This window comes from Polyodon spathula, chromosome 18, assembly GCF_017654505.1.
Source record: "Polyodon spathula isolate WHYD16114869_AA chromosome 18, ASM1765450v1, whole genome shotgun sequence".
In the NCBI taxonomy this organism is placed as follows: domain Eukaryota; kingdom Metazoa; phylum Chordata; class Actinopteri; order Acipenseriformes; family Polyodontidae; genus Polyodon; species Polyodon spathula.
Window position 1 is genome coordinate 15,618,842 of NC_054551.1, and position 15,531 is coordinate 15,634,372.

Here is a 15,531-nt window from a genome sequence, read left to right on the forward strand (position 1 = left end):
TTAAAAGGAAATGCCTTTACTTGTCTTAAAAAAAAAAAAAAAAGAAGAATTGATTAATAATAAACATTAATTAAGGGATCTGATTAATAAGGTTAATAACTAGAACCATCTTTGGGTGAACTTAGAGTTATTCTATTCATGAGGCAGAAATTAGGTTTTATATGGGTTAAACCCCAAAACCAGAACCTGTATTTGTCAGCAGGTTTGCCATAAAAAAAGAAATGTTAAGTTTAATACAATGGAGCTAAAACTCCCATGCAGGTTCTTGTCAGGAATCACTACTCACCAAATTCAGGGCTGGGCTTAGAAATGACTCTTACATCTTCATTCTGATTTAAAAAAGAAATGAATAATTAAATTAGCCATCAGACGACACTGAGTGTATATCATTTAGAGTACATCATGTCTAAGTGTATTACATTCCAAAATCCAAAGCCATTCCCAATGCTGCACCATTAAATTCACACTGTTTAAGTGTGATACTATCAGTATGTAGCTCTGTTTTACTGTATAGCAATGACACTTTTTATACAGTTAACTGAGTCTGTGCACTGTGATCTGATGTAACCACGAACAGGCCCGGTGTCAGGAAAGTGACGCTTTCAATACATTCCTGCACTGAAAAGGGAACAAAGAGTAAAGGCTGCAGCATAATGCACTGCGTTGCCAGTACAATCACAGATCACCAACCTGCTTCAGTGTATACTCTGATTTTATAAATACTGGTGAAAAATAAGTTATGCAGAGGGGTTCATATAACACAGGTACACATGCACACCAACAAAAAAAACACTTCCATATTGTTTTTAAGATGCAACAACAACAATAATAATATAATAAACATGTCTACTGCTGCCAGAATTTAATATGATGTCCCCTGGCGCTAGAATCTAGCTCCAAATTTGCACCCCTGGTCCTTGACATCCCATTGTCTGAGCTGTCGAAGGAGAAGGTAGAGCTAGACAGCGACTTGGATAACGACCCCTAATTTTGGTGGTTATCAAACCATTTCTGCTGGTACTCACATGAGAACCTAATGGTAAAAGATGTTAATCCCTCATTATACACTTAAGCAGGTTAAACTGTACAACTATCTCTTTACTATTTGCATCATTTAAAAAATCTGTAAAACTCAATCTACTGTCAACATAAAAACTGGTTCCATCTGCAGTCTACAATCCAATAGTCTGTGTTACGGTTTCCATCTGCAATCTACAATCCAATAGTCTGTGTTAAGGTGCTCTTCTATTCTGTTGCCTGCCACAGACACATGCAATGTAGGCTAGATCAAAGTGTGAAAGCACCTCAGCACAGACAGCACCTTCCATTAAAACAAGTGCAAGACCATATTCTTCATGCACATCTCCTTTGGCCTCAGAATGCACACAAATTTAAAAGGAATTCTTTCAAAGCAGTGGGGAAGGCAAAGTGTATAACACCCTGCCTACAGCTGGGGATTTCAACCATAGGTATGCGACCCCCGGGGGTACTAAGGGTCATAAGGTAATTTTCAACTTGTGGTATAATTGAATACTAATCAATGAAGCACATATCTTTCAACATGTTTTAGAAGTATAAATGCTCCGGTAAGCAGAAATAACAATCACAATGCTCATACTTTGACTATTGTATTTATTAAGTGCAACTGAATTTTAGTGACAGTAATAGCGGCTGGTAGAATTTGTTTTCAGTGTTTGATAGATTATATCCAGATCATTTTTATGTTGGCTTTAATAAAAAGTTTATCATTGTTAGTTAGTTCTATCTTGTGGTTAATGTTTTTGAGCTTGTAAACATTTTAAATGGCACACATATTTCTGCTGAAATGGGAAGTATATGGTACATGACACACATTTACAGTTCACAGTATTTTGGATTACTTTTTCCAGACAGAAAGTGAATATGTGCATTTTCAAAAATTCTCAAATGCTGTCTTTTGATACTGTGCATCCAAAGACTTGTAATTAAGTTTTAAGGGGAAATGGGGAAAAATGAATTTGTTCATCAGATTATTCTGCCTTTTATTGCATTCAGTAGAAACAGGCCTAGGGGAATCTAGCCCTTCACCTTTTTAGATTAAAATGCAACTATAAACCTGTTTTAATTGTCTTTATTACACACTGCATGCAATAAAAATCTGACAATCCAAAATATATGTAAAGCTTGTAGATGTGTCCACAAAAACATTGCAACACGGATAGAATACATTTACACCTGTATTACAAATGGAGGAACCAGCTTTAAAAGACATTTACATTTACAGCAGTCTTTTTGTGTTACTGGCCACCAGTACAATTTAAAACAAAGACGTCATTTTCCAAACATTTAAACTTTAAGAGCTATCTTTTTTTATATATAAAGATAAGTACATGGTACACACTCTGCAGTTATCGCAATAATGTCCCAAGGGCTGCACACTAGAAATGGACGTGTTTGTTTGTGAACAAAAACAAAGCATCCCCATGGACTTAAAGTAACAGAAATGCGTCATCTACGCAGTGAATGGTGGGATTGTAGTCCTGGGCAACATAACATGTAAGATCTACTTAAACTTGGCAAAAAAAATACATATGCCAGTGTGCATAGTGGTAGGCCTTCAATTTGGTGAAAAGAAAGGCCATGTCCTTGTGACGAATCAGTTGCATTTGCTAGTTTCACAACATGTTTTCATTGTCAGTTTACGCCTTCAGAATGGCAATACGTCAGTAAAACTATCAACGCCCAGAGAGAGGAAAGTGTGCTTCCGATCAGATTTTAAATCACTGAATGCAGAGGTTTTGATACAAATTGTTATTGTTTTTAAAATTAGCACATTCCTTAATATGCTTGTTTGTTTTAATTGAATACCTGCTGTCAAAAACTTTGAATAGACTCCATCTCAGCAATATGGCATTGAAACGGTTCATTTTTATCAGACACCACCAGGAATTGATCTTGCCTGAGAGAGTTAATAAGACTCAAATGATGCTGTCTACTTACAGCAGAAAACTAAAAAGTGACATGATCTTTTTTAATTATTTTTTTTTGAAAGATAAAACTGTTTTTGAACTCTATGGGGCACGAGAAGTTTCCATACCAACACTTTGATCAACAGTATATATGCATCATACAATATAGCATATATAAGAAACTTAACATGTTTCAATTATACTGTATATGCAGTGACCGAAGGGGAACATGGAAGCTATATCTCGCCAGAGATCAATGTCATCATCAGCAATACATACAACATGCATACAAGTAAAGTCTTAAGGTATTAGGTGGATCATATCTACCTTTAAACCCCTTCAGTTGTTTTGGAGCAATCGCAGTAACATGGTTTCTTATCCAGCACATTTGATAGGAGTTTGGTTCAAGGTTACCCAACAAATTCTCTAGGGTTTTATTGTGTATACTCAGTTTCAAGTCAATACAACAACATGTTACAGCAGCAAGGGAAGTTACTCCACAGGAGATAGCCAAAAATGTTTTGCTGGTATAAAATTGAGAAACAGCTCAGCACTAGGACATGTCTTACGTCAGGGACATTCGTGTAAGTCAGAGACATGCCTGTATGTCAGAGACATGCCTGTACGTCAGAGACATGCCTGTACGTCAGAGACATGCATGTAAGTCAGAGACATGCCTGTACGTCAGACATGCGTGCAAGTCAGAGACATGCGTGTAAGTCAGACATGCGTGTAAGTCAGAGACATGCCTGTACATTAGAGGCATGCGTGTAAGTCAGAGACATGCGTGTAAGTCAGAGACAAGCCTGTACATCAGAGACATGCCTGTACGTCAGAGACATGCGTGTAAGTCAGAGACCTGCCTGTACGTTAGAGGCATGCGTGTAAGTCAGAGACATACGTGTAAGTCAGAGACATGTGTGTAAGTCAGAGACAAGCCTGTACATCAGAGACAGGCCTGTATGTCAGAGACATGCGTGTAAGTCAGAGACGTGCCTGTACGTCAGAGACATGCATGTAAGTCAGAGACATGCCTGTATGTCAGAGACATGCGTGTAAGTCAGAGACATGTGTGTAAGTCAGAGACAAGCCTGTACATCAGAGACATGCCTGTACGTCAGAGACATGCGTGTAAGTCAGAGACGTGCCTGTATGTCAGAGACATGCATGTAAGCCAGAGACATGCCTGTATGTCAGAGACATGCGTGTACGTCAGAGACATGCATGTAAGTCAGAGACATGCCTGTATGTCAGAGACATGCGTGTACGTCAGAGACATGCATGTAAGTCAGAGATATGCATATAAGTCAGAGACATGCCTGTACGTCAGGGTCATGCCAAGCGCAACTGGTGCACAGAGTACACTAAGCACTGTGCACACTGAGGCGCTATGTGCCGAGCACCGTGCACACGAGGCGCTCTGGTTTCTGTGCTGAGTTTAAAGTATTGGCTAATTTTAAGAAATACTTTTAGGAAAAAAATAATATCCAGTCACCCCTTATCTTTTGTTTTTCTAGGCTAAATAGATTCCCTCAATCTCCACTAGACAGGATTAGTGTGGTTGCTCTTCACTGGACTCTTTCAAAGGGGTACTTTTAGATGCACAGAATTGGCCCCCCTGAGATCTCCACAAGGAGACCCTTTTCCCACCTCTCTGTGAAAGCTGCTGTAGGTTGGAGGAGGGTCAAAAGAATCCACCAGCTCTTCCTCCCAGTCATCGGTGCTGTGGAGCGGCTGCACATGGGCCCATGCCTCCTGCAGGTATTTCTGTATACAGTCGAACCCGGACATCTCTCCCTCATATTCTTCATCCACCACCATCTCCCTTTCCAGTGGCTTCATCTTCTGCAGTTCCAAGCTGCTATCATTGCTGTTTTGAGTCTGGGGGAATGTGAATGGAATTCTGGGGGCTACCTCTGGCTCGTCCACAAACTCCTCTTGAAAAAAGGATTCGTCGTCAAATCCCTAAAATGAGAAAGTAGCTGTGTTTGTACAAAACATTTACTGGGGTGTTTCATAGCACAGAACTGCTTAGAAGGAAGTTCCTCAGAAGCCATTAATTTAATTGAGAGCACCAGAATGGTACCAGTATCGGAGAAATTGTTTCTCCTGGAGAAAGCCCCAAAGTTAAGGTTGAAAAATTTATTAGAAACCTCAAAACTTTCATCGACCTATCAAGAAGCTACACGTTCCATCTGAATGTGGAATATTCAGACAGAATGTCTAGCTTTAAAAAAAAGATAACGTTAAACATTGAAAAGGTAAATAAATCTAGAAAATAAACATTTACAATGCTTAACATAACAAAAACACCATGGCTAACTGTTTATAATCACAACAAAACCCTAATTATTGGACATCACCATGTTAGTTGACCTTTGGCTCAGCTCTTCCTGACAACAGATGGTGCCTTCTAATCACAATTTTACAGCTTAGTACTATAGAGCCCTGGCAGTGGGGATGCTTCTGTTCCTCACCACAAGCGGGTGCAGTGGAGCACAACAGGCACAAGAGAGGTTGCACAGTAAATCTAACACCTAATATGTTTTAAAGCTTACCTGATTTAGCATCTGGGAATACACTGAGTATGTTAGCTACATATTATAACGCTGTGCAAGCAATGGCATTTCAGATCCTTTAATTATTTATGGATTAGCTGTTCCTGTCTTCCCCAAAGGATAGTGGCACACTCCATTGAGAATGTCACAGCTCCTGCTGGTGTCCCACTCACACCCAGCATGGAAGCAGAGTGACGCACATCTCACAGCTCACTGCAGAGCAGCACAGTCCAGTTTAAACCAGAGATTAACTCATGATGTGTCACTAAAGGAAATGAAAAAGCAGCCCAAGTCTCCCTGTAACACTCATGTGATATTTCTTACGGATGTATTTCATTCATAGTTTTGCAGTGGTACAGGTTAATGGTTATATTGTGGTGCATGAGCTCTGCTTGGAGAGAAGACTTGTTTAAGACCCCTTTGGAGGCCACAGTTTTAAAAAAGTCTCTGGAATGTGATGACAAACAGAAAAAGAGAAAGTGAATCAACACAACAAGTGGTTAAGATAACTGTGGATAATTCATTGCCCACTTTTCTTGTGAGGAGTCAGGATCATTTGACAGAAAATATTTCTGTATGATTGCGGCTCACCTTGGATTATTCTTGGGTCTGTATAGGTAATATGGAATGACCAAATCCACTTGATCACAACATGTTTCTATATTGGTTTTCAATGACACTCAAAAAATCTCAAACTTTTTGTTAACTGCCCTAATGTGTAGTCTTGGTGATTTTATTACCGCAGCAAAAAGCCTCTCCTTACGTTATTCTACTCAGGCCACACTAAAATCACAAAAGCTGAAAATGCATTTTTGTGGCTCCTAATCTAGCTGACTCAGCACCCTTATTTGCAGACCTTCAAACGGCTCTAAACCAATTTGCAATGAGAAATGTGCTGAGTCGAAAATCCTAATAGCACAATTAGTCTGGATTGTGGTAGATTTACTGCTGCACTTGACTCACTATTACAATTACCACATCTCTGCTAAAAACATAGGACCATTTGTCAGAGGAAAAATTAAATGCATCACCCCAAAAGTTAACATCGTTTTATGAATGTACTTGGAAATCAGGTTAAAGAAAGTAGATTCGCAAGAACTATTACTATGCATTAGGAGTCTAATTAGAGACATTTTTTAAATCAGTTTTAAGAGATTAATAACCAAGGCTAAACTCTCAGACAGGTTGAACTGGAGGGGAAATGAAGGTCCTAAGTAAGTTCCATCACAATTAGAAAAGGGATATGAAAGACCTTCAGGTGGACAAACTGCCTCCATAGAGATTATGATAGTATATAACTTGGGCTAAACAAGGTCCTTAGAAAGTTTTGTGACAATTGGGCAAGGGTTCTCTAGACATATGACATGCTCATAAATATATTGGTGTCCCTGGGATATTTCCTCAGCAGGTGATACCTTACCAGTGGAACTGCATTATATGTGATTCAAACCACATAGCTTACTGGTAGCAGAGTGTAGGTTCACATCTAAACAATGCTGTACATATTTAACATCGAAAGCAATTGACTCCAAGGGAACCAACTATAAATGCTTTGCTGGGAACTATGGCGCTTCCACACACCCCCAGGCACTGTTGCTATCTGACATTCATCTATCAAAATGTTTGGAGGAATGGTCTTATTATCCTTTCACAGATTGGCACTGATGAATGAAGGGTGTTAGCAGAGCTCCACTGTGAGGCAAAGGTTCTGACAGGGGGCACAAGCAAAGATTTGGGCTAAAATGACCGCTAGTAACCAGCAGCATGGCAGCCAATGTAGTTATCTTTTCTGCTCCTCAATCCTTATAGTAGAACTAAAATAAGAATTTAGTAATACAATTAGACATACAGAGGCGAAAGTAAATGTAAATCTGATTTCATTGCTGTTTTGTATTTATGTTTCAGTACTACAGTACGTCCTGAATGAAGACTGGGGAAGCAGAACGGTCTTCCAGAAGAATGAAATGCATAGAAATATACCACAGGTGTCCCCTACAGTTACTGTGCTGGAAAATCAATCCAGAACAGCTAACACAATATTCTTATGCAGCAGCAGGCCGCTGTGGAAGTGATGCAATGCAATGCCTACCTGTGGTGCTGGGAGCACTGCAGTGACTAGATCAGGGTGGACTGCTTGCTCTTTCTCTATGGACACTTCCCTCTGGGGGCTTGTGTGTGTGAGGTCTGCTTGCTCTACTTCCTCCATCTCAGGCTGGAAAATGAAAAACAAATAAGATGGTAACCCATAACAACATGGTCTGACAGAAAGAGACCACCATGTGAGCCTTGGGACAGTTCTACAAGAGCCATGTTTCCATCTGCCACTGGGACTGACTTGATTGATTTCCACTGGGACTATGTCAGCCCCAGTTAGGATTGCAGGTCAGCAGAACTCTCTCCAACTCGCAGTGATGGTGGTTACCTGATAAGCATCCAACGCAAAGGACATAAGAGGCAGGTTTAAATTATTATCTGACTGCAGAAATAAATATGCAGATTGTGAATCGTCAGTTGTTATCTGAATGAGACTTTTTTTAAAAGACTGGGTTCATATGGAAATTTGGCTAAACCAGCCCGCTAAAGTAGTTATACTTGTCTCACTGCTGTGTCTTTTTCAAAAATGTTTTTTTTTTTTTTTTTTTTTTTTTTTAGGTCAACTCTAACTACACAAAAGTCTTTATTATTTATGTGTGGGAATTAATTTTCAAAAGAGGGCAAACTATATCCCAAAGCCATGTAACAGTTAATTGTGGTACAGACCAGAACTTAAAATGAAGACTAACTTAGATCCTATACAAATAAAGATAAAGTTTTGCAGTAGTAAAAATCACAATTTGATAGGACTTTAAAGTATTCAAATTGGAAATCTCACAAGTTATATTTAGTTAATAGAACAACCTGTAATATAATTAGCACTAACTTATGGATGTTCGGTTCTGTTTAACAGTCAAAAAAGCCATGCTCTAAACCCTTGATTAGAGTGTTGAGATTGTTTTACGATATACAGGGATCTGTGTTTGGCACGTTACTGAAAGAAAGTCACTTATTACTCGTTACTTCAGAAAAAAACAACTAATATAATGTCCTTACTTATTATTAAATTAAAAAAAATAGCATGTTATATTACTCGTTACATGTTATATGTCTTTCTCTTGTCTTGTCCTGTGAAACTATTGTTTGCTTTTTAACTAGACATCTGGTAATTAAATTTATTAAATACATTTCATTTTTTGGCACATACATATTCCATGACTAAATAATTGTGCATTATGAAGAGAAAAGCATATTTATATATGAATGTTAATTCAATATAACCACGAATAGCAAATCAACTTATGTACATAGTCAAGTTGAATTGTTGGAAGTCAGAAAACGCTGAAAGCAAAGTTTTTATGAAGATTTTAGTATTTGCAGCGTCTTTGTTTTGCAGTACATTTTGTAGTTAATTTTCAGGTAACATCAAAAAATGGATGTCTAGTGAGATGCAAGTTTGTCCGCCATTATGCCTTGTTGTGTGAAGACAGGAAGGACGTTCAATGTAATGACATAATTAGAGGGAGTTAGTAAAAAAAAAAAAAAAAACTATTGACCGAAAGCAGCGTCACAGGGGTAATACTTGGATGTATTTCTGGTTTTGTGATGAGGTTTTAACCAATCACATGCCAGAATTCTAAGACTGAACTGATTCATGCATATATATATATAATATTATCTATATATATCTATAATAGTATTGTGTGACCCAAACACACACCGTTGGCCCCAAATTGGGGGTTGCTCAGGTGCCTGTAGTTTGACCACAAGAGGCCAGTAAAGTGAAAGCTTGAGTTACTTAAGAAATTCCTGGTAATTATTAGTTGATGAGAAACATGTGAAATCTTTAGGATCTGTGTTTATTTATTCCAACCGGGAACATAGGCCAGTTGGAGAAGAGTAGTGAGGAGTGAAAGCCTGTGTGAGAGAATCCTGGTTTGGAAATATAAAGTGTTCGGACATTTATATTTGCGCAGTGTGATTCCCCAATGTGACAGACGTTCTGTTACCTTTGTTTGAAACACTTGCAGTTTAAACTATTTTGTTTATTACATATTTCTGAATAAAACTGGACTTTTCTTTTGTTTGTGTAAGTGTTATTGTGATCCTGGATCCTGCACCGAGCCCTCTGGACATACATGCATGTACATATATTATAAAGTACAGCAAACAAGCCCTCTGGACATGTATGCATGTACATACATTATAAAGCATAGCATAGAGAGGATACTCAACATGGTACAATTCTACACGCAGAAGAGCTGTTACTAATCAATCACAAGAAAAACAAGGAAAAGAAAGTGGCTATTTCCTGAAAAAGTTCTTACCACTAATGGTTTGCATATCCCCAGGAAGACCACGCCAGGCGGCACAGACTTCAGAACCTCCACGGCTTGGGCCAGGTTACAATCATCCAGGTATTTATCATTCACAAAGACCAGCCGGTCCCCTGGGAGAAGGCCTCCACTGCTCTCAGCCACTCCACCAGCCACCAAGGAGCGGATCACTATCACAGTGCGTGTCAGATCTAAGGGATCCTGCAGAGGGCACCACACACCAAGAGAAAGAGTTCAGAAAAAGACCATGCAAACAAATCCCACACAGCAAAACACATGGAAACCTTTTTCTAGTATTACAATGAAAGACACATTGTTATTCCCAAAGATGCCTAAGTAAGTTTCTAAGTAACTGACGATGAGGTGCAGAAGTACAGGATGTAAACAGTGACAAATGTGGTGGTGGTGGTGCTGTAAAATGAACATACAGAGAAAACTATTTCCTTATCTGATTTACACAGAAAAACATGAACTATGTAAAACTGTAAAACAGTAAGGTCCCTTATACAGTAAAATATAGTACTTGTACAATTTACTGTCAACTTGTCACAACCATAAAGGAATCAAACTGGTACAGAATCCAATGAGCACTGCATTGTACTGCATGGTCAAAATAAATATTAATGAATCCCATTTGAACATTGAATTGTCTGTGTGGCACTGGCAAGTTGTTTTTAGTTTGTTTTGGGGTTTTTCTACAATATAGCAGAAGTTAGAATACCTAAAGACATCACATTTTAAAACTAGGCGGGGCACAGGATGATGAAACTCAGTAGCTCTCCTGGGATTTAGAAACATCCCAATTTAATTCTAGTTATTGATTTGGAATTCCAGAGCTGGTTTACAAGTTAATTGGCAGTGTATTGCTAAAACCCATGCATTTCAGGCAGGCAGTCTATGTTCTTTCTACCTGCTTTACAATATACTATATCAAGACAGAGCACTACAGTTCAGCTCAGCTCAGCTAGTGTAGTCTAGTCTATCTAACTAATTATAAACTGTTTACATAAACCCTGATTAACACTTTCCTGCTTGGGGCACTTCACTTTAGGTAGTTTAACCATTACTATAAAGCAGTGGTATGGTAGAATATGGTAATGCTAAAATAAACTACAATTTCGTGCAGACAATCCAGAGTAAAATAATAAAAGTCTTAAATGAATTTTAATATAACTAAAAAAACGTAAATTCAATGACAAAACTATAATAATAATATTATTATTTTCCCTTTTATTATAACTTCCCATTTTAGGTGTGACGGTTTCCCTTTGAGCAGATATTGCAACAGCACACTTACAGCAGTCCTGGTAATGGTGATGCTTTCTCTACCTATCAGTAACTGCACGCTTAAAGAACATGCAGAAATTTGGTTTCTTTTTTTTAGTTCACAATTCTCTCAAAACAATAGGTTACTATATGTGAACATCTGGAAGTAATCTGCGGTACCAAATCAACATTTTTCAGCTCCAAAATTACTGTAACTACTAACCTTCAAATGGTTGAATAAAATTGCCCTTTGGGTACCTCAGAGCAATACACGCGAATGTACTTGCCATGACTGTAAATACAGTACTACAGTTATCAGCATCATAACACAGTAAATCACCAGACATGCTGTGCATTTATAGAACCAGAAGAAATGACCAAGTTTCAGGACGAAGGGATTCCAAAGATATAGCAAGCACTAGGTGAGCTAAATGAAGCATCAAAAGGTAGGACACTATGACAGATATTTACATGCTGGAGGTACTGATGTGTATTTACCTTCTATTGCCATGAGCAGTATTATAACTGGGCTCCTTGGCTTCTGCTGAAGAGTTTTGTATTTTATACTTCAATTTGAAATATACGATATTTCAAACAGTGCAATGGATGAAAAGTTGCTTCTGTTTCCTGATACCTAATCATGTGTTGTAGTTCAAACTCCAGTGTCCAGCTGCAATCTGACTTCAAACTGACTCCAGTGTCCAGCTACAATTTGACTTCAAACTGACTCCAATGGTCCAGCTGCAATCTGACTTCAAACTGACTCCAGTGGTCCAGCTGCAATCTGATTGTGGTACAACAGCAAATACCAGAATACTAAAATATGTGCAATTCTTGTATTACCGTAAAACAAAAGCAAGAATAACCAAAAGATTACCAGCACAATGAAAGGGGGTGGAGTGATAATGTAAACACTTCAAAAACGTTAGTTAAAGGGATTACCATAAAGAACAATGGTCTAGATGGGTATTTTGACTACAAGTGATAGACAAAAATGAAATATTTACTATGGAAGTTGTCTCGCCTTTAATGGAACTACAGCAGGGTATATTTGCACAAATGAACTCATCTATTGCCACATTCTTATTTTGTAAATGTGTTTGTAGGCCTACTTGTGCTGTATTGCTAATTCTTCTTTCTTCCCTTCCTTTCGGTCTTATGTTTAGCATTCTGAGATGAATATTAAAAAAGGATAGTTTAAAAAAAAAGAGGATGCTCACATTCAAAAATAGATGCCAATGAGTTTATATTAGATTTGACACATGTAAAAAATAAGAATGTTGCAATAGAAGTTCATTTTTGCATGGTAGTTCCATTAAATGTGAAAGGTGGCCAATAATTGCAGCCAAAATGTTCATATTATAGAATTCTCATATTACAGACCCGCCAAGTAACTAACCAAGGAAGGCATGGTTTTCACACTGGCACTTGAGAGTGGTGTTGAGAGCGCACAGAAGCAAGACTTGCAGCCTGTTTTGTTCACACTTATCTGAATGTGGCTTTGAATGCAGGACTAACTAATCCACCTCCTTGAATGCAGGACTAACTAATCCACCTCATGTCACAGAAACCCGAGATGGAATTGTTTTCCTGTAACTCACTAAAGAGGCCCACCTATTTTTTATTTTTATTTTTATAATACATGGATAACCTTGTGATGATAATATTTAAAAAGACGAGGTTCAGCAGTACAGTTTTGTTTTTTTAAAGGTAGTGTTTCAATGCTGTACATACATTTTATGTCGTCATCCTTTAATGCTTCAGCTTTTATTTGGATGATTGTCTTTCCCTTGTTTTAATTTCCTGTTCCTCTGAGATAAAAATGTACCAGCTTTACTTTTTTTTTGTTAAACGTATTCTCATTTTGTTGACCATTAATTAACATTTCTGTATTGTTGGTGTTGTCGAATGATTGAAAACGAGACATTTTATGTTTGAATTGAAAGTGATTGTCTCGAGGAGTTGAATGGGTCAAAGTTCAAGTATATTTTCCTCTAGAGGAATTACCACTTTTTGAAGTCACTACTCTGGTATTATGCCTTTTTTTCAAATGGCTCAGGATGCAAATATAGCCTTCATCCATGTGTGTGTGTGTTAATCATGAACAACTGTTATGGTCTTTGAGATACGAGCCTGAGCATTGCCAAAGCAGCTTGGATTTGGCATCTGTGAAACCAACTTTCAACACGAGGAATGCAACTTAGTGAACATCAACACTGAGCTGGACAGAAAGGACTGACGATGTCCAGTAGTGGGCTTGCAGTAAACAACAGGATACCAGATTAGTGGTCTAGTTTTATTAGCTGTATAGTGTGTTTTAGTGGTTAGACAATTAGAGTGTGGGTTTTATTCCTGGCCAAAGCATGAACAACTACATAACCACATCCTACAGTCACTGTATGTGCATGTAAAGATTCTCCATATAAACTCAGCTTCTGATACTGTCAGCTAAAGAATGTCCCGTTCTCTAGATATACAGGAGACTACAAGGTCAACAAGAAAAAATACATTTTGCTAATTAAACCTGCAAGAATGCATGTATTGGTTGAACTGCTGACCAATACTGTATGTGAAACTTGTAAGTGTGACAGTCCATTCGTCAGCCTCCACTCTACCCCGTCACAGGCTATACGCATCCCCTGTAGTGGATAATACAAGCACATGATGGGAGAGCTTGGTGGCACCAAGCCCTCTTGTATATTCAACTGAACACAGTGGCAATGGTTCTTTCATTCATGTGCTCAGTGTTTCAGAACAAGCTCCCATGCAATTGGAATCTACAGTGCTTTGCTTTCTGTTCAAAAGCAGCAGGCATGACCCGTCAAGCTGCACATTCCAGGAGCTTTTCTTTCACTTTTTACAATTAGCATTCTCTTTTCAATTCACAGACCAGTGTGCACCAGCAATGGACTTCTACATGACCCCGACTGCTCCAGCTCTTTTTAGAAAGCCTGCCTTTGCATTAGTAATGTTAGTCTTGGTAGCTATAATTCAATGTTATCTTTTTTTTACTTCATATATATATATATATATATATATATATATATATATATATATATATATATATATATATATATATATATATATACACACACACACACACACACACACAGCTCTGGAAAGAATTAAGAGACCACTGCAAAATTATCAGTTTCTCTGGTTTTACTATTTATAGGTATGTGTTTGGGTAAAATGAACATTTTTGTTTTATTCTATAAACTATTGACAACATTTCTCCCAAATTCCAAATAAAAATATTGTCATTTAGAGTATTTATTTGCAGAAAATGACAACTGGTCAAAATAACAAAAAAGATGCAGTGTTGTCAGACCACGAATAATGCAAAGAAAATATGTTCAGATTCATTTTTAAACAACACAATACTAATGTTTTAACTTAGGAAGAGTTCAGAAATCAATATTTGGTAGAATAACCCTGATTTTCAAGCACAGCTTTCATGTGTCTTGGCATGCTCTCTGCCAGGCTTTCACATTGATGTTGGGTGACTTTATGCCACTCCTGGCGCAAAAATTCAAGCAGCTCGGCTTTGTTTGATGGCTTGTGACCATCCATCTTCCTCTTGATCACATTCCAGAGGTATTCAATGGGGTTCAGGTCTAGAGATTGGGCTGGCCATGACAGGGTCTTGATCTGGTGGTCCTCCATCCACACCTTGATTGCCCTGGCTGTGTGGTATGGAGCATTGTCCTGCTGGAAAAACACCCCCAGATCATCACCGATCCTCCACCACATTTCACAGTGGGTGCGAGACACTGTGGCTTGTAGGCCTCTCCAGGTCTCCGTCTAACCACTAGACAACCAGGTGTTGGGCAAAGCTGAAAATTGGACTCATCTGGGGGTGCTTCAGCAAGGCTGGAATCGGGCAGATTTGTCTTTGTGAAGGACGCATGAATCAAGCCAAATACAAGGTTGTCCAGGAAGAAAACTTGCTTCCTTCTGCTCTGACAATGTTCCCCAACTCTGAGGATTGGTTTTTCCAGCAGGACAATGCTCCATGCCACACAGCCAGGTCAATCAAGGTGTGGATGGAGGACCACCAGATCAAGACCCTGTCATGGCCAGTCCAATCTCCAGACCTGAACCCCATTGAAAACCTCTGGAATGTGATCAAGAGGAAGATGGGTGGTCACAAGCCATCAAACAAAGCCGAGCTGCTTGAATTTTTGCGCCAGGAGTGACATAAAGTCACCCAATATCAATGTGAAAGCCTGGCAGAGAGCTTGCCAAGACGTATGAAAGCTGTGCTTGAAAATCAGGGTTATTCCACCAAATATTGATTTCTGAACTCTTCCTAAGTTAAAACATTAGTATTGTGTTGTTTAAAAATGAATCTGAACTTATTTTCTTTGCATTACACCGTGTAACAAT

At 38.5% G+C, this 15,531-nt stretch overlaps 1 protein-coding gene across 1 annotated transcript in view; it reads right to left on the minus strand.

Annotated features, from left to right (window-relative positions):
• Positions 1-15,531, minus strand: part of patj (PATJ crumbs cell polarity complex component) — a 250,035-nt gene that overhangs the window by 206,695 nt on the left and 27,809 nt on the right. Inside the window, exons 2-5 of the mRNA XM_041278026.1 lie at positions 9,868-10,077; positions 7,596-7,718; positions 4,599-4,913; positions 287-329 (exon numbers count right to left, since the gene is read on the minus strand). Of these exons, the coding sequence (XP_041133960.1) occupies positions 287-329; positions 4,599-4,913; positions 7,596-7,712 (475 nt within the window). The 5' untranslated portion in view covers positions 7,713-7,718; positions 9,868-10,077. The remainder of the gene's footprint in view (positions 1-286; positions 330-4,598; positions 4,914-7,595; positions 7,719-9,867; positions 10,078-15,531) is intronic.